This window comes from Motacilla alba, unplaced genomic scaffold (genome assembly GCF_015832195.1).
Source record: "Motacilla alba alba isolate MOTALB_02 unplaced genomic scaffold, Motacilla_alba_V1.0_pri HiC_scaffold_48, whole genome shotgun sequence".
Lineage (NCBI taxonomy): Eukaryota > Metazoa > Chordata > Aves > Passeriformes > Motacillidae > Motacilla > Motacilla alba.
In genome coordinates, this window is record NW_024037590.1 from 68539 (window position 1) to 90750 (window position 22212).

General features: G+C 56.3%; 3 protein-coding genes across 3 annotated transcripts in view; 2 read left to right on the top strand and 1 right to left on the bottom strand.

Moving 5' to 3' along the window:
* The window catches only part of LOC119696828 (zinc finger protein 883-like), a 252044-nt gene that overhangs the window by 59051 nt on the left and 170781 nt on the right, over positions 1-22212 (bottom strand). The window lies entirely within an intron of this gene.
* On the top strand, positions 298-1887 carry LOC119696833 (zinc finger protein 239-like; the record flags this gene model as incomplete). Its single annotated transcript, XM_038126675.1, has 1 exon — positions 298-1887. A coding segment is annotated over one exon (1074 nt), but the record flags the coding sequence as incomplete, so codon positions are not given.
* Positions 4886-7681, top strand: LOC119696831 (serine/threonine-protein kinase pim-1-like). The gene is made up of 5 exons (XM_038126669.1): positions 4886-5926; positions 6061-6111; positions 6317-6683; positions 7133-7309; positions 7558-7681. Exons 1-5 carry the CDS (start codon positions 5324-5326, stop codon positions 7662-7664), a joined length of 1305 nt encoding a protein of 434 aa, XP_037982597.1. The 5' UTR covers positions 4886-5323; the 3' UTR covers positions 7665-7681.

Sequence of the window (22212 nt, forward strand, 5' to 3'; positions counted from 1 at the left end):
CCCCAGCAGGTGGGACAGGGGGAACCCTGAACACCAGAGGGGAGGGAGCAGGGACAGGGAACTCCTGGGAGGCTTTTCCAGGGCTGAATCTTGGTGTTTAATAAAAGTCTTGGGAGGTTTTATTGGCCCCGCATGCCTCGTGATCTCTAGAGCTGGACTTGGCAGAGGGACCTTCAAACTCACATGCTCATCCCTTGTTTTCCCCAAACCAGGATTTCCCATTGCCAAGCCCTGGAAGGCTGTGAGGAAGAGGAAGATGCCCCGGGACACTCAGGCAGGTGAGGAGGAAGTCAGTGCCCCTTTGCCCCTGTGTCCTGCTCCATCTCCCAGCCCAGCACGGCCCCGGCTGCAGCACAGCCCCTGTGCCGGGGACGCCCTGGGGCATCTCCTTGCCCTTGCCTGTGGCGCGGAGGCAAATGCCATCCTCTGCTTGTCCTTCCTCCCCCAGAGCAGGAGCTGAGGCTGGAGAGCAGGGAGGACAAATCCCCGGGGCAGAAGCTCGTGGCAGAGGCCGTTTGGAGCGGCTCCACGGCGCAGGAAGCCAGCGGGGAGGAAAAGGCCCGGAGATGCCGCACGAGGAGGGGCTGCAAAGGCAGATGGCGGCGATCTGAGGGGGAAAGACCCAGCCTGGGCCGGGAAGGCGGCCGGAGATGGAGCCAGAGCTCGGAGCTGGTGCCCCATGAGCAGCCCCATGATGGGGAGAAGCCCCACACGTGCGTGGAGTGTGGGAAGAGCTTCAGGTGGAACTCTGAGCTGATCAGGCACCAGAGGAGCCACACTGGGGAACGGCCCTACGAGTGTGATCAGTGCAGGAAGAGGTTTAAGACCAGCTCTGATCTCCTGGTGCACCAGCGCACGCACACAGAGGAGAGGCCCTTCCGCTGCCCCGACTGCGGGCAGGGCTTCAGGCACAACGCCCATCTTGTCAGGCACCAGCGCATCCACACTGGGGAGAGGCCCCACGAGTGTGGGGAATGTGGGAAGAGCTTCAGCCAGAGCTCCCACCTGATCCGCCACCAGAGGATCCACACTGGGAAACAGCCCTATAATTGTAGGGAATGTGGGAAGAGCTTCAGCCAGTGTTCTACCCTGATCCGGCATCAGAGGACCCACACTGGGGAGAGGCCCTACGAGTGTGATCAGTGCAGGAAGAGGTTTCAGACCAGCTCCCATCTCCTCCGGCACTATCAGAGTCACACAGAGGAGAGGCCCTTCCGCTGCCCCGACTGCGGGAAGGGATTCAGGCAGAACTCCACCCTCATCAGGCACCGGCGCATCCACACCGGGGAGAGGCCCTACGAGTGTCCCCAGTGTGGGAAGAGCTTCTCACAGCGCTCCCACTTGACCCAACACCAACGGAGGCACCGGTAAGGGAAGCCCTGCGAGTGCCCCGAGTGCGGGAAGAGCTTCATGCGCTGCTCCAGCTCCATCCCCCGCTGGTGGAGCCACGCTGGGCACAGCCCTGGTGACCCACATTCCCTGTGATCCATGCTGGGAACACACCTGCCTGCTTCTCCTCTTGGTTTGGCCTTGATATCTTTCTCTTCTCCATCTCTTTGCCCTCCAAAAGCCAAGAGGGATGGATCTGTCACCTCAAAACCACTCAATCCCACTGAAAACAACTGAATTTTAACCCATGAAGGCTCAATCCCACCTCAAGTTGCTTCTTCCCTCCTCAAAAAACCTCAATCCCACACCAAACTCACTCCATTCCACAGCCACCAGGGTGGGATGGGGTTGGGAGGGGATTGGGAGCAGTGGGATCCCAGTTTGGAGCAGGGGTGGGGATTGTGTGGGGCTGGCTGGGTGGGATGGGTTTGACAGCAAATAAAACTTTGAGAGTTTCTGATTTCTGTCCCGTTCATTCTCAGTCAGCTCTGTTTGCAGAGTGCCGCCTTCTCAGATGATGAAATTCCTGTAAAAATCCCATTTTTTAAATCATCCAACCCAAACAATCCAAAAACCAATATCCATATAAAACCACCCACCCACAATTAAATTTTTAAAAATATTTTAAAAATTTTTAGAGACTTTGGGTTGTTGTTAAAGTTTAATTGTTTGGTTAAAATGTATGAGCCATTATAATGGTGTTTGGTTTTGTGTTTAGTGTATTTGTAATAGTAATTGTTTTACTAAGGTGTGTTAGATTGTATGCTTGGTTTTTTAGATATTTTTTATCTAAAGTATATTGGTTATTGAGGTAATACCTTCAAAAGGTATTTTTTGGTATATAATTTCTTTATTTATATGTATTGGTAATGTTACAGTAATAGTTGTTGTTGTTTTGCTTGAATCATTATTGGAGTATTGTAAGGAAGAGTTGAAATTATTATATTTCATTTTTATTCTAATTTATTTCATTTGAAGTACAATTTGTTGATTTATAATTTTATTGTAATTTGTTGAGAGGATAAGAAGGAAGTTCAAGGGCAGGAACATTTTTTCCTGGCTGGGAACTGGAATTCCAGACTCTGGGAGTGTGTGCAGGACCACCCAGACTGGGCTCAAACATGGGCTGGGATCAAACATGGGCTGGGAGCGCATGGGATGGGACCGAACAGATCAGGATGACACAGACTGGGATAAACTGGGCTGGGATTGTATGGACTGGGATGGCACGGGCTGGGATGGCACGGGCTGGGATGGCACGGGCTGGGGAAAAGCATTGGCTGCCCTTGGCTCCTTTGGCTCCCATCCAGGGCTAAAGGCGGCCCCACCAAGCTGGCTGGATCCTGTTTGGGGGTCTCATCCCCTCTTTTCCCGCGCTCTGCCGCCCCTTCCCCATCGTTGTCCCAGTGCCCAGTCCCCTCCCCCGTGCTCGGTTTTGGGGGTTCCAGGCCCCTCCTGCTCCGTTTGGGGGTCCCGACGGCCCCTTGGTTTAATTTGGGGCCCCCGGCGCCCTTCTCAGCGCGCCCCCCGCTGCCCCCGCGGCCGGGGGGGCTCCCAGCGGCACCAGTGCCCCCAGTGCGGCCCCAGCTGCCCCCGCCCGCCCCATGCCCATGGCCAGGGTCACCTCCCCCCTGCCCAAATTCCGCTGGCGGGGAGCGCGGGGCGCTGCGGGCCCGCCCGGACACTGATGAGTCAGAGCCGTTTCGCGCTGGCCGCGGGAGCAGCTGGGGACCCCCGGGAGCCCCTCGGGTTTGGGGCTTTCGATCCCCCCTCGGCCCTCGGGGCGGCCCTGGGGCCACCCCAGCACCCCCAAAATGGGGAGGCTCCCCGGAGCCCTTCGGAGCCACCAGCAATGGGCTGGAAGCGGCAGCAGCCGCCCCAGAAAGGGATCGAAGGCTCCGCGCCGGGAATGGGGGAGGCTCTGGGGATGGCTCCGATCCGCACTGGGGCGGGCTGCGATTGAGGGAGGCTCCGTTCAGCGCCTGCGGAGGGGCTGCGGCTGGGGAGGGGCCCGCGACTGTGGGCATGGCTCCATCCCGGGACTGGGCCGGGCTCTCTGCCCTTCCCGATCCCAATCCCGTTCCAGTTCCCAATCCCGATCCCGCCGCTGTTTCTAGGGAATGGCTCCGATCTCAACCCCGACCCCAAACCTGGGGGGGGGGTCAAACATTGGGGTCAAACACGCGAAATCCTGGGGTCAACATCCCCCGACCCCAAATCCTGGGGTTTGAAACATCTGGGGTGTCCAACTGCCCTGATCCCAAAGTTTGGGTGTGAAACCTCGATTCCCAAAGGCTGGGGTCAAACACCCCCAAATCCCAACCCTGGGGTGTCAAAATGTTATAAATAAGAAGCTTGACTAGGCCAATATTCAAGCAGCAATCAATTTATTAATTAATGTGGTAAAGTATGAGCAAAACAGCGCTGGGTACAGTGGGGGAAGTTTTCCCTCCAACTGCACACCGATGGTTGGGGCGTACAGATATTTATAGGGGCACACATAAGCTTTTCTCAGCAGTTTCTATTCCTAATTTTTACGTCACAATTCTATACACTATTGTGAGTTAGTTTTCTCAGGATGTACCCCAGAAAGGAGTATTCCCAGATGGTGGGGTCCGACTTCCGAAAGAAGAAAGAGGTCTTCCAGCTGGTGCGGTCCAGACTCCAGATGTGGGCCCACCTTTTAATTGCAAAGACTATAAATCTCATAGCAGTGATGTCCAGCTTCCCTTGGTCGAAACCATCAATCCTTGGGTTGATGTTCATCTTCCTTTCTCAAGCTGCTTTTTACTGTTTTGCTAAGGTGTTGAGATAAGCATGTTTCCTTTACATATATTCTAAACTTATATTTTCAAAGTTCCTTACTACAAGCAATATTCTAAAATTCTACTTCAAAAGGTTATTATTGCAAAGCTGTTTAATCCTTAGCTACGTGCAAAAAATTCCTGTCCAGTAGCAACATCCTTAAAGCTTTATTTCAGATGCTATAAAAGTTAATTGCAAACAAAGGATAAGTTCAAAGGCCTTCTTCCATGTTTTACTCCCTCAGTTATTTTTTTGGAATTCATCCTTTAATTGTCCTATGATCAGTTTCCACACATATCACAATCACAAGCACACATGCTGCCTGTATGTACCTGACACGAAACACAGCTTTGTATCTCACAGACAGCAGCTCCACCTTGTTCTCCAGGAGAGGTTCTTGAGAAGAGCAGACAGGAGAAGATTCCTGGAAAACTGAAACAGCTTTCCAGAAGTGAAATGAGAATGAAAGAAACATCCAAGATGGTTTCCTCCATTGATTTCGAGGCTCCCCTTGCCATCTTGCACTACTTCTCCATCCCATTCATTCCAAATGCACCTCACCTCTCAGATCGGTGACTTGGCAGTTTTAGACACTCTCAAATTCCATGAGCTACACACAGTTTTCCTCCCCCTGTTTGTTCTGCAAAGCAACACTGGAGATGGAAGTGCAGTGCTTGGCTCAGGTCGGAATCCTGCAGCAAGGGAATGTGCCCTGACAGTGTTTGACCCTCAGCAAGGACAATGCACAGCAGCAAGCGAGGGGATTGCTCTGCCCGTGGGCAGGAGTCAGGACTCTGCATCTGGGCTCAACGCTGCAAAGTTGCCGTGTTTGGACAGACTAAGGGGCTGTCCCCGGGCGCGCGGGGCTCGGCCGTGGGGCTCGTGGGGCGAGCGGGGAACGGACACGGGGACAAACGGCCCCGGGGCTTCAGTTGCAGCGGCAGCAGCGGCAGCAGCGGCAGCAGCAGCGGCAGGAGCAACAGATTGGCTAACGCAATCTTCTTATTTCTCTCTCTCTTTCCCATTCTCTCTCTCTCCCTTTCCCGCTGCCGGGCACCCTTCTCGCGGGGTCCGTTTCCCGGCGTCCCTCTCCTCTCCCCGCCTCCCTCTCCCCCAGCCGGCCCGGGCCATGCCCCCGGCCCGCCCCCGGCCCCGGGCGGGGCTGCCCCGGCCCCGGCCCCGGCCGTCCCGCCGCGGTCTCGCCTCCGCCCGGCTCTGGCCGTACTGGCGGTGGCGCTGCTGGGCGGGCATCAGCGCCTGGGGCAGGGGCGGCATCGCCGCCCTTTGGCTCCGCCTGGCCCGAGCCCGGCGCCGGCCCCGACGCAGGGTCCAGTCCCGACCCCGACCCCGGCCCCGGCCCCGGCCCCGGCCCCGGCCCCGGCCCCGGCCCCGGCCCCTCCCGGAGCCCGCGGAGGACACACGCGGCGTGGCCGCTCCCTCCGCCTCCGCTGCGGCTTCCCCGGCCCGAGCTGCGCCGCTCGGCAGCGCGGCCGCCGGCCCCGAGCCTCCCGTGTCCCGTTCGAAAGAGCGAACGTCGGGGGATGGCCGGCCCGGGGCGGTTGAGGGGCGCTCGGGGGCCGTTGCTGGCCCCGGGCCGAGCGCTGACAGCCGCGTCCCGCCCGCAGGGAAGGCGCAGGAGGCTCTGCTGCAGCGCTACCGGGTGGGTTCGCTGCTGGGGCGCGGCGGCTTCGGCAGCGTCTTCTCGGCGACGCGGCTCTCGGACGGCGCCCCGGTGAGCGGCGGGGCCGGCGGCGGGCGCAGGAGGAGGGCGCGGAGGGGGAGGAGGAGGCGCAGCAGGAGGAGGAGGAGGCTGGGGCTCGGCAGGGCGGGCGGCGAGCTGAGCCCGCTGCTGCCCTTGGCTTGCAGGTGGCCATCAAAAGGGTGCCGCGGAACCGCATCCGGCACTGGGACGAGCTGGTGAGTGAGCGGGGCCAGCGGCAGAAGCCGGGCCGTGCCGGGCGGGGATGAGGCGGCGGCCGGCAGGGTGGAAGGCGCCAGGACGCCTGGAGGGGGAGCGGGCGTGGGCCCAGCGCAGGGCGCAGAGCATCCCGGGCTGGCTGAGGGCTTCCCCAGGCCTGGCACGGCATCGGCCCCCGCTGACGGCATCGTGCTCCTCCCGCAGCCCGACGGCACCAGCGCACCGCTGGAGATCGTGCTGCTGGCCAAGGTGTCCACCGGCTTCCCTGGTGTCGTGCAGCTGCTGGAGTGGCTTGAGCTCCCCAACAACATCGTGATGGTGCTGGAGCGGCCAGAGCAATGTCAGGACCTCCTGCGTTTCATTCGGGCACGGGGGTTCCTGTGCGAGGAGGTGGCGCGGGAGCTGTTCCGCCAGGTGCTGGAGGCCGTGCGGCACTGCACCAGCTGCGGGGTCCTGCACCGCGACATCAAGCCAGAGAACATCCTGGTTGACCTGGCCAGCGGGCAGGCCAAATTGATTGACTTTGGCTGTGGCACCTACCTGCAAGACACAGCCTACACTTACTTTGCAGGTGAGCCTACGCAGGGCTGTGCTCCCGCTCCTGGCATCTCATGGCCCGACATGTCACAGCCCAAGCTGGCTGTGGCAGAGGGCATTCTCCCTTTTGTTGCCAGGCAGGGGACTGAGCCTCCAGCTGGCTTGCTTTTGAGCCGGGCTGGGTGGGGAGGCATCTTCCAGCCCTGCTGGCAGCCTTTGCCAGCCACTCTGCCCTGGACTTGGGCTGGGCTGGGGCAGCCAGCCTGACAAAAAGCCCCGTGGGTGGGGGTAGCAGAGAGGCGCAGCCAGCACCAATGGCTTCTTTTGCAACCCTAAGGTTGTACACTTGGAGTCCCAGGTGCTGGCGAGAGGGCAGTGGTCACCCTGTGTGCCACTGATGCAGCCCCCGCACGGCCAGGGCTGCTGGGGCCAGGCTCTGGGAGCAGCAGCATCGCCCTGCTGAACTCCATCTGTATTCCATAGGAACACTGTCCTACAGTCCCCCGGAATGGACCCGCTTGGGCCGGTACCACGGCGAGGCAGCAACGATCTGGACGCTGGGCATCCTGCTGCACCAGATGGTCTGCGGGAAGCACCCTTTCAGGAGGGGCCGGAACATCAGCCGGGGCCAGCTCTCGCTGCCACCACGGCTCTCTCAAGGTGGATCCTCTTCTCTGCGCACGGGGGGAATACCCGTGCCGGGAGGCAGCAGCGGGCTCCTGGGCATCGCGCTCTGGCAGCTGCTGAGGAGGTGGCCCAAGTCCTGCTCTCCTCCAAAGCAAAGAGCTGATGGGAAAGTTTAGGCCCAGCTCTGAGTGCATCCAGAATGGCCTGGGCATGGGAGTAGTGGGGCAAAGCAGACAGGAGCCTGCTCTAGCTGATCGGCAGTTTGTGGTTTCTCTCGCCAGCGTGCCAAGATCTGATCAGGCGGTGTTTATCCATGCACTTCTTGGACAGGCCCTCATTAGAAGACCTGTTCTGTGATCCTTGGGTGCAGGGTATTCCTCCGCCGTAGAAGAAGGGAGAGAGCCACAGGCACACTTTGATCCAGGGCCCTGGTAAGTTCCAGCTGCACACATGCCTTGGCCATGAGAAGCAAAGGAACCCAGACCTTTTTGTGCTGCCTGTGTCGCTGCACCGGGGTCATGGCATGGCAACACGCAGCCCTTGTGCTGCAGCTGAGCTGCTCTGCCCAGCACTGGTGGCCGCCATGCAAGCTGGTTCTGCTTGTCCTGGTTCCCTGACAGCTGGGGTCCTGGGCAGAGCCCTGACAGCCTGCTCTCAGCCCAGGGAAGGAGAAGGAGCCCCTGGAGAAGCTGTACCGGGTAGGGATGCTGCTGCTGCTGCTGCTGCTGCTGCTGCTGCTGCTGCTGCTGCTGCTGGAGACAGCGAGGATGCCCTCAAGGATGACCTCAAGGATGACAAGCTCTTCCTCAACCTGGGCCCTGGCAGCTGAAGGTGATGGACTTTGATTGTGGCACCTTCTTCAAAGCCAAACTCCACAGGGAACTTTAAGATGAGTCCACCCCCAGGGAAATGCTCCCAGATTTGGGCATTGCCCAGGCTGGCTGGGAAGCAAAGGTTCCCCCTTTGCTGGGGCAGATGCAACTAAGTCTTCAGTCGGCTGCCCAGCTGCTTTTTGGCAGGGCTGGGCGGATGGGCTGGGCTGCTTACGCAATGGGAGTTGGCTCCTGGCTCTGCCAACAGCCCCCAGCACCCACCGTGGCCTGGGCTGGGGCTGGGGCTGGGGCAGCCAGGCCGACACAAACAAACCCCCATGGTGGGAGCAGAGGTGGGACTCCAGAACCTGTGCGCAGCTGCTTTGCTTTGCAGGCAAGGAAGGCCTTGGGCTGCTCCACTGCCCTTGTTTGCTTTGAGATCAGCCTTGTTTTGGGGGGCAGTGCAGGGGGGAAGAGAGAAAGTGTGGGCTTCCCTCACACCCATGGCTAGGTTTTTCCCTAGCGTGTAGGGCTTGGGCCTTCCTCAAGCCCCTGACAGAGATAAGAGTTTTTCCCTTTTTTCTTGTTCCCCTTTTTGCCTCTAATCTCTTTTCGATCATTTGTGTTTTGTTTTTCTAGAGGAAGCGTTCTAGGTGGTCCAGTGTGGATCGGGAAGTGCTTGGGAGCAGCTGTGGTGTGGATGGCTGGTGCCCTTGGAGAAGGCTGAGCACATGGTTTGGGAGCAGCTTTTCTTGCAGCCCTGGATGGAGTGAGGTGGGTCCCTGTCTGCTTGGCCGGGTGGGATCAGAGCTTTTGGGAGATGGCAGCGAGCACGGGGGCATCTGGCTCTGGGCAGCTGCTGAGGGGCTGGATGTGCCGTGGCCGGCTGCAGGCTGGGCACATGTGCTGCCCTCCTGCTCTGCTCCCAAAGGCAGCAGTGATGGGCAGCTCTGGGCACAGCTCTGGGCACGGCCAGCGTGGCCTGGGCACCGCAGGCGTTGGGACGAGGGCACAGGAGCCCTCGGCTGACGGGCAGTTTCTGGTTTCTCTCCTTGCAGCCGGGCTCTGCGGGTGCTGAGGCTGCTCTGGCCTCTGCCAGGGCTCTGCTGGGCTCAGCCCTGGGCACAGCTGGGCTGGCTCTGCCCTCACATTGCTCTGACAGCTTTGCATCAGACGAGCCCGTTCCGAGCACAGCACCTGAGCTTTCTGCTTTGGCAGGTGAGTGAGACTCTCCTGCAGGCCCAGAGATTGCAGCTGGGTACACACATGCAATTGGCAAGAACCCAAACTCTCCACAGTCCCATCTAAACGCCTGCATCTCCCCAGGATGTTTTGTCTGTCCCATTCTTCCTTCCTTATTGGCTGGAACTGTGCAATTGCACTTTCTTCCTCCTCTAGAAGTGCCACGAGTGGGCCAAAGCTGGCGAGTGGGCCGTGTTCCTGAGGCAGTGCAGTCTGGAGCTGAGGGATGGAGAACTGCCCTTCTGCGCGTCCAAACCAGAGCAAAAAGCCGTAGGTGGGACTTCTTTGAGTCTTTAAGAAATCCCTGACAGTTTCAAGGGGAATATGCTGCTCATAACAGGGTGAGAAGGAAGGTCATCTTCTAAAGGATTTGGGATTTGACAGAGTTTTGATTCCCAGTCCTGCTTGGAGCCGGGAGGGCACAAAGCAATTTGCTCTTGCTTCGACCGCAATTGAAAATAACAGGGTTGGAAACAAAGCCCAAAATCTTTTAAAGGCTGCTGAGGTCAGTGAGATGGATCCATGCCATTGGCACATTTACAAAGGAAATAACAGAGTTCTCTTTTTGAAAAGATCATTTACCTCTTAATGCAAAGTTACAGAAGTTTTTTCACTCACACTTGGATTTTATTTTTATCTTTTACAATTTATCTCGTTTTTTTTCCCCCTTTTTTTCCTTTCAATAGAAAGCACACCCTATCCCAGGAATGTGCTTTTCTCCTGTGTGGAGCAGCTCCCTTCCTGCTGGCTGAGCTACTCAGGCAGAGCCCGGCAGCTCCTGGCCCTGCAGGGCTGAGGCTTTTCCCCATTGCTGAGCACAGACTGATGGAGCAGCACTGCTGAACGCGGGCACAACACAGAGGGACCAGGAGCAGCTGCCTTTGTCCACGTGAGGCTCCAAGCCCAAACTCTGAGCAGCCAGGCCTGGAAGAGACTCGCAGGCTGCCTGTTGCCTCTGCTGCCCCACGTCTGCCTGGCCCAGCTTGGCTTGGGGCGCAGGGAGAACAAGGGGCAGCTCCCTGCCAGCCCCAGCCCAGGGAGCCCTCCAGCCCCGGGGCTTGGGGCACTGTCAGCACCTGCTGCTCCAGCCACCGCTTCTGCTGGCCCTGACTGCAACAACCAAAGTGGGGCTGATCCCGAGGGAGCAGCAGCAGGGCCAGGATCTGATCCCTGACTCAGGGCCAGGGCTGCACAAGTGACCCCACAGCAGCAGCAGCAGCAGCAGCAGCAGCAGCAGCAGCAGCAGCAGCAGCAGCAGCAGCAGCAGCAGCAGATGGAGCTGACTTTCAGCACAGCCCCTGGCCTTCTTCCCTCCCGTGTGCAGCAGTGTCACAGCAGCCTGAGGCACCTGGGAGCCCTCAGTGCCAGCAGGGACTTGAGATGGCAGCCCTGGGCTCCTGGAGGTTGTGCAAGGAGCAGAGCTGGGGACTCCCTGTCCATGTGGAGCTTCCAGCTGGAAAGGCTGCTGTGGCCAGGCAGCTCCAAGGGCACAGAAAGGAGGGTCTGGACCACTGGATCTGTGCCTGTGCCACAGTCCTGGGCAGCAACCAGCGAGCCCTGGGGAACAGAAGGCACAGCAAGAGGGAAAAAAGCAGGCAAGGTCAGAGACTGGGAAGAGCCAGACCCGGGAGCAGGAACAGCTGCTCCATTGCACTCTTGGAGAAAGCTCTTGGCTGCTCCAAAGCGCTGAGAGGCGTCAAGGGCAGAGAGGAGGCCACAGCAAACAATGCTCCTGTTTCCACGCCTTCCCTCTCCGTGTCCCAGGAGGAATTGGATGGACTGTATTCGCCTCTCTGAGTCGTCTCGTTCAGCATGAGCAGCTCAGCACCAGGAGCTGAAGGAGCTGAGCAAGAGGGAACTTTTTGAGCAAAGTCCTGCTGCTGAAATAGACCTAGCTGAACGCAGCGGGTAGAATCATGGAACCACAGAATCCTTTCTGTTGGAAAAGAGCTCTGAGCTCATCCAGTCCAGCGGTCACCCAGCAGTGTCAAGCCAAACCTCATCCCTGAAGTGCCAAGGCCTGGACAACAGCCCTGAGTGAGGCCTGAACAGCAGGCCCTGAGGCAAAGGTGACCTCTGGATGAACCTTCCAACCACAGGTTATCTTTGTACCTGCTCACTAATGAAACAGGCATGGTCATTAGCACTGTGATAGATGTAGCCACTCATTAGTGAAGCCAGTATTGACCTTTCTGTATTTAGAAGCCAGACAAGGCCATGAAATCTGCCATCTGGCCTTGTTTGGGGCTGTATGGTCAAAGTCAGCTCCCTTGCTTCCTCCTTGAGCCCTGGCCAGGCTTTGGGAGGGACCCAAGAGGAGGATGAAACCAGCTGTTCCCACACTAGCAGTGCTGTCAGTTTGTTCATTCAGCACTGTCAGAGCTGGGCCCTCTCACAGCGGGGCTGGAGCCTCAGCTGTGGCTGGAGGCACCTGCAGCAATTCCCAGTGTCCAGGAGTGGCTCTGCAGCCCTTGGCTGTGACGGCTTCCCCCAGCTGATGTGTGCAGCTGGGGAATGGTAAAGCCTGAGGGTAACTGGTGCTGGATCTTCCTGAATCACTGCAGGCAATATTTGGTGGTCATGGTTGACTGCATTGCTGAGCTGCTCCTTTGGGGATTCTTTGCTGCTTTGAACTGCAGGAAATGACACTGATTCCTTCCGTTGGAGTCTGTGTCTTTGGTGCCCACTGGTGAAAGGAAACTGGCCCAGTCTGGCCCGATCCCAACAAAATGTCACTTGTTCAATGTCAATATGAGCAATCAGTCCCATCAGAAATTCCCAGATGGGAAGCCCTTCCCTGGAGTTGGCTGGCTCTGGAGAGGGCTGAGGTCAGAGCACCGTGTGAGCAGTGGGGCAGTGGGTTCAAAGAAGCTGAACCCCTGGATGTCCTAAAATGCAAACTCCAAAACTTGCATATGAAAGAAGGAGAAGAACTTGTGGGTTTGGGCAGACCAAGATGAATTTCTTAACAGTGCATTGGAAACAGCACCTTCAGAAGGAACAATTATTGTTGGAATGCTCAATGCTCCCACATGGAGCAACAGAAGAAGGTTTTAATCTTGAGCTCACATGCATTTGTGCAAGTGAACCATTCATGTAGTAAATAACTATATACATATTTATAATATAATAAGACCTGAATAGATATATGCATTTCTATATGTATATATCTAAATCAATATCTATCTGTCTATATCTATCTTCCTATATCAATATCTATATTGACATAGAAAATCATACTAATGGGAAATAGTGCTGACATTACTAATTTGGTAGCTTTGGCTGCTCAGGGATGTAACACTAAATACCCTACAGAACAGGATTGGTCAGGACCCTAATGGCAGTGGTAAACTTTGGGAGAGTGCATACAATGAAAAAAGGAGGAAGGGATGGAATTGGCAATTCTTACAGGGTTTGCTGATACTGTGATGCAGAGAGCTTTGTCTGGTACTGTGAAAAACACAGTGATTGAGACTGCAGGGTTTTTCATGTACCAGACTATCCCCAAGCTGCAGGATTGGTTGAACGGGTGAAGGGGTTGTTAAAAGAGCAGTTGAAAAAATGAGGAGATGGGAACCCGTCCCCATGGAGAAGCCATCTCCCAGATGTGCTCCATACCCTTAACAATGGCCCACTGGAGAAATGGAAACCCCCTGGCTGTGCACGGCTGCACCCAATTTGCAAATACAGCCATGGACAGTGAGACTTGGACTTGCTGAGCAATTGTTCTGGCTGTGATGGCCCTGGCAGGCCCTGGCGCCTCAGAGGCTGCAGGGCTGGACCTTCATGCATTGGAAATAATTAGGATAAATGCAAAGCAAACGAGAGCTATCAATACTGAAACAGGAATTCAGATTCCTCCAGGACACTTGGGTTTGGTAACTGCTGGCTTGGAGCTTGGCCTTGCAAAGCGTTCATGTCATGGCAGGAGGAATTGATGCAGAGTATCAAGGAGAAATGACAGTCATTCAGTTGAACAATAGTGAACAAGATTGCATTGTTCAACCCCGTGAGCAGGTCTCACCATTATTGATCTTGCAATTTGGAGAATGATTGTGCAAAAGGAGATCCACCTCCAGTCCCCAGCGTTTGTGGAGATGAAGGGTTTGGATCCAGCAGTCCTAATAATGGAGCCAGAGTGTGGGTGCAGAGGCCAAAAGGCCCTCCCGAGGCAGCTGAAGGAACAGCTCCTAGGAAAGACAGCACTGAATCCTGAAACCTGGGCAGGAACAATGGGAATATGTGCCTGCAGCCAAGTGCTCTGTGTGAGAAGCAGTCGATATTACAGGATATTGTTTGACACACCCTGCCAGAGCAAATCTCCCAGTTTGCCCCAACGGCCCCTTTGGAAAATGCTCTGATCCACGGGGCTCCATGGGAAGGCTGCTGTGACACGGAGGCGCTTGCACACAAATTGCATCCAGGAGCCTGGGTGCCCCTCAGGGACTGGGACCCGGCCCCCTTGCAGCCACAGGGGAAAGGGCCCCACCAAGCCTTGTTAGGCACAGACAGCATGGTAAAGCTGAACAGCAAAGGGCCTTGGAGGCATTATTCTGGACTTAAACTGGTGCCGGCTCCATGGGCAACAGAATGATTGTTCCAAACTCGAATGAGATTGAGAGAAAAGCATGAAGAACGGTGTGACTAAAGTACTAGTGATGTCTGTAAGTTGTACCTTGATAGTCAGCCGGAATCTTTGCGGCCACAAACACCTCTAGTGTTTCCCCAAGGGATTAGTCATCCCAATGTAATGATTACTTATGAACATTCAAAGATCAGGGTAGGCAAAGTACTCCGTGGCACTAATTGCTGTTCTCAGCTGCAGTTGGGAGGAATGGCGTTCCCTTGGAGGGCCCACCCTGTGGGCTGGCCAGAACTCTGTCCATGGGCTCTGACTCGTAACTGTCAGTGAAGGCACAGTTCAAGAGAACTGTGCTGTGGCACACAGGAATGCAGTGATGGCTTTGACAGGATTCACCAAGATTTCCCTTCAGGAGAAAGCAAACCCTGTTCTAGTTACAGGGGCCATAGTGTGAGAGGATTTCTGTGCTTTAGCATCACTGCCAATGTCAGTAGAACTTGGGCTGCTGGAGCTGGTCGGTGTCAGTGTTCCACCCCTCTTGGCTGCAGGGCCACCATGTAGGGCCCTTCAGCAGCAGCAACCACAAGGAAGAGTTCGGGCCCAGAGAACATTTTTCCCGCCAAGGAGTGCCTGGGGTTTCAGAAAGCAAAAGGTTCTGGTTCATCCTGTGCCCCATGTGTGCTGCCCTGTGCTGTGGAGTTTACATGAAGAAGCTGAATGGATTAGTAGAAGAAGTAGCAAATGATACTGTTCAAATGTCCAACAGCACATGCTGTGAGCTGCAACAAACACAAACGGGTATTCCACAGAACCGCGTGGCCTTGGATTATCTGCTTGCGGGCCAAGGAGGAACCTGGGCTATCATGGGACAGGAGCGATGCACTGCTACCAGTGATGGGTGTGAAGGCCAACAGTCAGGAATCCCCTTGACAGAAAGAGCAGTAGAAGAGTGGCAGCAAGAAGAAAATTCTTCTTGGTGCGATTGGCTTCATGGCTGCCAAACTGGAGGCTGCTGTGCAATGCATTTGTGGCAGGGTCTGTCATCGTTGCAGCGTGTGCCCTTGGTGTGCACTCTAACACTCCATGGTAGAGTTGTTGTGACGCTTTGTGCTGGGAAGTGGAGTACTGGGACTTGTCTTAAAAAAGAGACAGTCTCGAGAAAAGAGAGGCATGCAACTCTTTCGGCATGTTTTAAAAGGAACGTGAATAGCTCTGAGTGATGAAATGACACAGCACTTAATTCAAGCACAAGAGGAGATGCCTTTATGCCTAGTATGTAAATCTGAACTGTGTTATGGAAAGAATGGTTACGAAGGTTGTAGTTCATTGTAGGACCAATCAAAGTAGCAAGGCCCGACCAGGCTGGGATCAAGGCCTGAACAGGTCCTGAGGCAAAGTTGGCCTCTAGATGAACCTTCCAACCAAATGTTATATTTGTATCCACTCATTGAGGAAGCATTGTTACCAAGTGTAATCTGTTCCTTGATAAAACATGGGTTTATCTTTCTGTATTTAGAAACCAGACAAGGCCCCATCTGGCCCTGTTTGGGGGTGAAGGATCAAAGTCAATGCCCTTGGTTCCTCCTTGAGCCCTGGCCAGGCTTTGGGAGAAACCAGTCAGGAGCATGAAACCCGATGTTCCCGCACTGGCAGTGATGTCAGCTGGTTTGTTGAACAGTGTAAAAGCTGTGTCCTCTCACAGCGGGGTTGCTTGCCTGCAAAGGTAGAGGCACCTGCAGGAATTCCCAGTGTCTGGGAGTGGCTCTCCAGTCCTTGCCTTCCCCAGCTGATGTGTGCATCTGGGGGATGGTAAAGGCTGAGGGTAACTGCTGATGGATCCTTCTTTAATCCCTGCAGGCAATCTTTGGTAGTAATGACTGGATGGATTGCTGAGCTTCTTTTGTAATTCTATGCTAATGATGATGTGCTTGGCTGAGCTTCTCCTTTTGTAATTGTTTGCAGCTGTGCATGATGTAAATGACACAATTCCTGACACAATTCCTTGGTTTCTGTGTCTTTGGTACTGCCGCTGCCCACTGGTGAAACAGGGCCCCCTCTTGCCTACGAGTTCCCTGGGAGGGCAAAAGCCCTCACTGCAATATTCCCCTTCCTCCTTGTCCCCCCCCCCCCCCCCCCATTATACCCTGAGCATGATGTCCTATGGCCTGGGGTATCCCCGGGGTCAGTTGGGGGTCACCTGTCCTGGCTGTGTCCCCTGCCAACGTCCCCGCAGCCCCAGCCCCTCCCCAGCGTGGCTGGACGAGGGCCAGGAGAGGCCTTGGCTCTGTTGGAGCTCAGCGAGAACAAAACCATCTCTGCGTGCTCAGCGCTGTGCTCAGCACCCGGCCCAGCAGGCTCTCAGTGCAGTGTCTGTGCCGTCAGTCCCTGCCAGGGCTTTCCATGGCAATTGCCAGGACAGGTGAGCCAGGTGTCCCCCCCAGTGACGGCTGCCATGGAAACAGTGCCCAGCACTGCCCCTTTCTGTCTGGCTGCCCTGGCCTTTGGCCCTGGCCCTGGCGTTTGCTGCCGCTTCCGCGGTGCCTGAGCGGCCAGCGCGGCACAGGGCAGGTGGCCGTGGCACAAGCCCCAGCAAGGGATCCCCTCTGGCTCTGGGCAGTGACACCAGCCCTGAGCAATGGGCTCAGGCCAGCTTTCCATGGCCTCCAACCACCACAACGGCTCCGGGCACTGGCTGCCATGCCACCAAACTAAGGAACGAGTCCCCGTGGCCGTTGCCATGGCACCTGGTGGCACCAATGAGCGTCGCTGCAATTGTAGCCGCAACAGCCCTGGCACACCTTTGTCCTGAGGCTTGCCCTGGCAGCCGAGGACAGCAACAGCTCTGCATGCAAGTGGCCATGGAACCTGGCTGCAGAAATGGGTCCTTGGGGTGGTTTCCAAGGAAAATGGAAACTGATGGGGGTTGCCATGGCACCCAAAGCCAGCAGTGGGGCCACTGCAGTGACCACGGCAACTGTCCTTGCAATGGCCCACTGCATGTTGGGATGATGATCCTCACTCACAGCTGGCCCAGGGCAGGTCTGGAGTGCTCTTGGTGGCAGCTTGGGCTTGGCACACACTTGAGGAGGATGTCGTTTTTAACGGAGAAACTCAGGAGTTTTAGATTGCTTCCAAAATCAAAGAAGGAAAATTCCTCTTTGGCTGAGTGCAGCAGTTCTCCAAGCAAAGCAGGTGCCCGCTGAGTGAGGAGAGACAGCATGGGGTTGGGGTATGTGGAGCAAGGCTGCCCACACTGCGTCAGACCTCAAGGCACAGCTTCTCTGAGCAGGCCAGACCTCCTTAGGAGAGGCCCTGGATCAACATCACTCACTGCATGCTGCAATCACCTCTTGTCTAATAGGAACAGCAATAAAGACACCCTTTAAAATAGGAATACATATATCCTAGAAGCTCTTTGAAATATTTCTCTGTAACTGTAAAAGGAAACCCTCCTAAAGAACTGCACTAGAGCAGAGGTGAATCAAGGCAGCGCCATGGTTTGGCGGGACTTGCTTGATCCTAATGAGCCTGACTGTGCCTGTGGAGCTGAGCCCTTGAACCTCAGCGCCTGAGAGGAGATTGCACAAACCTTTCCAGGAGTCAAAGTCACAGGGAACACCCAAAGTGTCTCAAGGCATGAATGGGCCCCACTGAGGTCCCTCTCCAACACAGGCTCCCCATGGACTCCTTGCAGGAGAGAATTGGTGGCCAGGATGGCACAAAAACCTCTCAGGCACTCAGTGGGGAAAGGGAAATCCAAAGTACCTTCAACACCTTGAGTGTCTCCAAGCATTCATGAGCCCCACTGGGTGTCACTCCAAAGCTCTCAAGGGACTCCTGAAAGCAAAGCCTTGAGGCCATGATTGCACAAACCTCTCACAGAGTCTGGATCAAAAGGGAAACACCAAGTCCCTTGAAATAACTGAAGTACCTTGCAGCATTCATGAGCCCCACTGAGTTTTGTTACTGACAAAGCCTCTCCAGGGACGAATTACAGCAGATAATTGGAGGCCATGATTGCACAAACCTCTGGGAGGCTCCAAGTCAAAAGCAAACCCAAAGTCCTTTGAAAAACCTGCTGTTCCTGGGAGCATTCAGGAGCCCCCAGGGCCACTCCTGGCCAAGGCTCCCCAGGGACTCCTTCTAGCAGATCCTTGAGGCCACTGGCATGTGGGCCAGGGGGGGATGCAGAGGGCAGGACAAGGGTGTGACAGTGCCCAGCCTGGCTGGGGCTGTGCCAGGAGGCCCCAGTGGCTCAGGACAAGGTATCTCCTCCCAGCTCTTGGTGGCACAGAGCCTGCTGTGCCCCAGAGCACCACGACTTGGCTTCTCTTTGTCCCCAGCTGCCATCAGTGCCTCCAGTTCTCTGCTCTGCCTGGGGCCTGGGGACACTTTCTCAGTCCTGTCCCTCAGTGGGACCCATTAAAAGTGAAAGAAACTTTGGAGTTGGATTCTGACTGGGAGTTCTTGAGAGGTTTCCTCAGCTCCCTCTCAGCGACTGATGTTCAGGGCCTCTGCCCAAAGCCCCAGAGGGTCATTAAAGTCCTGGTGCTGTGTCTGTGCTGCTGAGCTGGGCCGGGCTCCTGGCACAGAGGCAGCTGCTGGCAAGGGCAGCGCTGCAGAGAGAAAGCTCTGCCCAGGAGCAGCTCCTGTGCACAGCCCAGCAGGGCTGGGGCACTGCCTGCAGCCAGCCCGGGCACAGCACACAGGCACAGAGAGCTTCAATCCGTCAGGCCTGGGAAGGTGCTGAGAAGGGACTGGGCCACAATCCCTGTCAGCCCTTGACACAGGAACCTCTGGCTGCAGGACAGTGCAGCTGCAGCTCCTGCAGTGATCACCTGAAGCTGGAACATCCCAATGCCTACAGACTCTGTGAGTACATTCTCTGATGATCTCTTGTGCAGAGGAGCAAGGGGTGCCCAGGGCTGTTCTGCAGAGCAGGCTCCTGCAGCCCAGGGCGCTGTGCTGGAGCCAGGACTCTGCTGCCTGCCAGGGACAGCTCTCAGCCAGCCCTGGAAGCTGCTTCCAGCACTGGGGGACAAGATCTGGGTGGAAGGAAACAGCTGGTAAGGCTTGGAAGTGTTCTCCTTGTGTGGTGAGGATGCTGCATGGTTCAGGACTGCTCCCATCATGGCATTTAATTGCAGAATATTTCCAAGTAGATTATACAGGGAACACCGCGAGGCAGGGGCTGCATAAAGAGGAAAAGTCTGCATTTTAAATCTACTGCTCTGGGTTGCCTGGATAGGAAATTACACATAGATATTAATTTCTCAGTTCAGGTTGAGAAAAATCAAAAGAAAACTCTCTCAGATGTTAATAAACCTGGCAGTGACAGAAATCAGCACAGGGCCCCTTAGAGGCAGCATCAGTGTCACTTTTCCAGCCTCCTCAGGGTTGCTCTGACGTTGCCATCAGAGCCTGCAGAGCCAGAGCTGCCCCTGGGCAGTGCCAGGGCTGGGAGGGGTCTGCAGGGCAGAACTGAGCCCCCAGGGCTGGGCTGGGCTCTGGCAGCACTGGCAGGGCCCAGCCCTGGGCACAGGGAAGCAGCTGCTGGCAGGGACAGCTCCAGGCAGCAGAGCCCTGGGCAGGCAGTGGGGGGAAAGGGCCAACAAGCTGTGCTGGCATTTGAAAGTCCTCTCCAAACCCAACCATTCCATGATGACTTTTTATACAGATCCTCATGCCAAGACAGTGCAAATGTCCAACAGCAGCTCCATCAGCCACTTCCTCCTGCTGGCACTGGCAGACACGCGGCAGCTGCAGCTCCTGCACTTCTGCCTCTTGCGGGGCATCTCCCTGGCTGCCCTCCTGGGCAACGGCCTCACCATCAGCGCCGTAGCCTGCGGCCAGCACCTGCACACGCCCATGTTCTTCTTCCTGCTCCACCTGTCCCTCAGCGACCTGGGCTCCATCTGCACCACTGTCCTCAAAGCCATGCACAATTCCCTCTGGGACACCAGGACCATCTCCTACACAGGATGTGCTGCACAGGTCTTTTTCTTTCTGTTCTTTATCACAGCAGGGTATTCACTCCTGACCATCATGTGCTACGACCGCTACGTGTCCATCTGCAAACCCCTGCACTACGGGACCCTCCTGGGCAGCAGAGCTTGTGCCCACATGGCAGCAGCTGCCTGGGCCAGTGCCTTTCTCAATGCTCTCATGCACACGGCCACTACGTTTTCCCTGCCCCTGTGCCAGGGCAATGCCCTGGGCCAGTTCTTCTGTGAAATCCCACAGATCCTCAAGCTCTCCTGCTCACAATCCAATACCCTCAGGGAAGTTGGACTCATTGCACTTAGCGCCTGTTTGGTATTTAGTTGTTTTGTGTTTATTGTTTTCTCCTATGTGCAGATCTTCAGGGCTGTGCTGAGGATCCCCTCTGAGCAGGGTCGGCACAAAGCCTTTTCCACCTGCCTGCCTCACCTGGCCGTGGTTTCCCGGTTTGTCAGCACTGGCATATTTGCTCAGTTGAAGCCCCCCTCCATCTCCTCTCCAACCCTGGATCTGTCAATGTCAGTTCTGTACTCGGTGGTGCCTTCAGCCCTGAACCCCCTCATCTACAGCCTGAGGAACCAGGAGCTCAAGGCTGCAGTGTGGAGACTGATGACTGGATGCTTTCAGAAACATTAAACTGCTGGCCAATTTCTGCAAATCCCTTGTATAAAGTCATCTTTGATACTTCTTGCTGGTTTCATTTTGGAGGTTCTTTTCCTTTGTTTTACATTTTAATATTGTCCACAAAGAAATGTCATTGTTTGTGCTGTTTCTCATTTTGTTTCTCCACCTCCTTCACTGAGACCACAGACTCTGTCAATGATCTCTTGGTGGCTTTAAATGAACTAAAGGATCTCCCAGCAGAGTTTTCTGCAGAGATGCCCCTTTTGTTGCCTTCTCTGGAGCTGCAGCAGCAATGTCTGTGTGCAGAGCTGGGGGCAGATCAGTGCTGGCACAGCAGCTGTGCCCAGCAGCAGCAGCACTTGGTGTTGCCAGTGCTGCTCCCGTGGCCCTGCCCCGCTGCCCTGGTGGCCCTGGTGTTGCTGTAGGGCCTGAGAGCTCTCGGGGCTGGGCACAGTGCTGGGGGTGGCAGTGCCGGGGCTGCAGCAGGGACAGGCCATGGGCACTGCTGGGGCAGCGCTGACGCCTCAGGCCAGGGCCTGGGGGCTCCAGGCTCCTTGCCCAGGCTGTGTCAGGAACACACCCAGGCCAATGCTCAGCACAGAAAACCCCCGTGAGCAGCCCCAGGCTGGCTGTGGGCAGGCTGGGGGCAAACAGCAGGGCTGGGGCTCTGCAAGGGCCCTGGGGGACACGGGAAGGAGCAGCAGAGCAGGGGCTGATCCATTCCCAGTGCACTGGACAGACCAGGGCAGCGTCCCAGAGTGTCCTCATGGAGCTGCCAACAACATCCCCCCTCTGCTGCCCTGGCCTCTCCCCCAGCTCACAGAGGGGCTGCATCCTTGCAGGCACAGGCACGGCAGCACTGGCTCAGGAGCCCCTGTTTGCATTGCACAGAGCAGGGGGGAGCACCCCCATGCTGTTGCTGTGGGGACATGAACCTGAGGGAGCACTAATGCCATCAGCCCCTGGAGCCAGCAAGGGCTGGGGGATGCCAGGGAAACCACTCAGCTTTGTCCTGGCCTCTGCAGTCAGCCAGAAAGTTTGTTCCCATGAGCTGGGAGTTTCCTGTGCCACTGCAGACGCTGTTGCTCAGAGCCAGGGCTGCCTGGCAGCCATCCCCAAACTGCCCTGAGCATTTCCTTTGCTTCATCATTGCTTTCTTTATTCTTCCCTGGTCCAGTTTACTTCCTTACTGCTCACCCCAGTTCTCTCCCCTGCAAACAGCCCATCCCTGTTTGCCCTTTCCTCTCTGGCCCCACTCCCCATTGCAGTTCCTGACTTGGCACCATGGGAACGTCCCTTGGGGAGCAGGATCATCCTGCAAGTGCTGCAGGAATTGTCTGCAGGCTCCTGCAGTGCCTGGTGCTGCTCCTTTGCCAGAGGCAGCCCAGGCCAGGGGGGCACATCTGGCCTGCTGTGTCTGCCTGTGGGGCTCCCTGTTCTGGGCAATGAGGAGCAGCTGCAGAGGCTCTGCAGGACTGACAGGATGGGCTTTGGGGCTGGCAGGAGAAGCTGAGGCACCTGGGCTGCTGGAGCTTCTGGAGAGGAGGCCCAGGGCTCCTCCTGCAACTGCTCCAAGGGTGGTTTCAGAGAATCACAGAATCAGCAAGGCTGGAAAAGTCCCTGGAGATCTTCAAGTCCAACCTATGCCCTGACACGCCCTGTCTCCCCTGGGCCTC

Coding starts and splice junctions, on each gene's coding strand:
- LOC119696831 (XM_038126669.1), top strand. CDS start 5,324: ATGCCCCCGGCCCGCCCCCGGCCCCGGGCGGGGCTGCCCCGGCCCCGG. Junction 5,927..6,060: donor GGCTCTCGGACGGCGCCCCG/GTGAGCGGCGGG, acceptor CTTGGCTTGCAG/GTGGCCATCAAAAGGGTGCC. Junction 6,684..7,132: donor AGCCTACACTTACTTTGCAG/GTGAGCCTACGC, acceptor TGTATTCCATAG/GAACACTGTCCTACAGTCCC.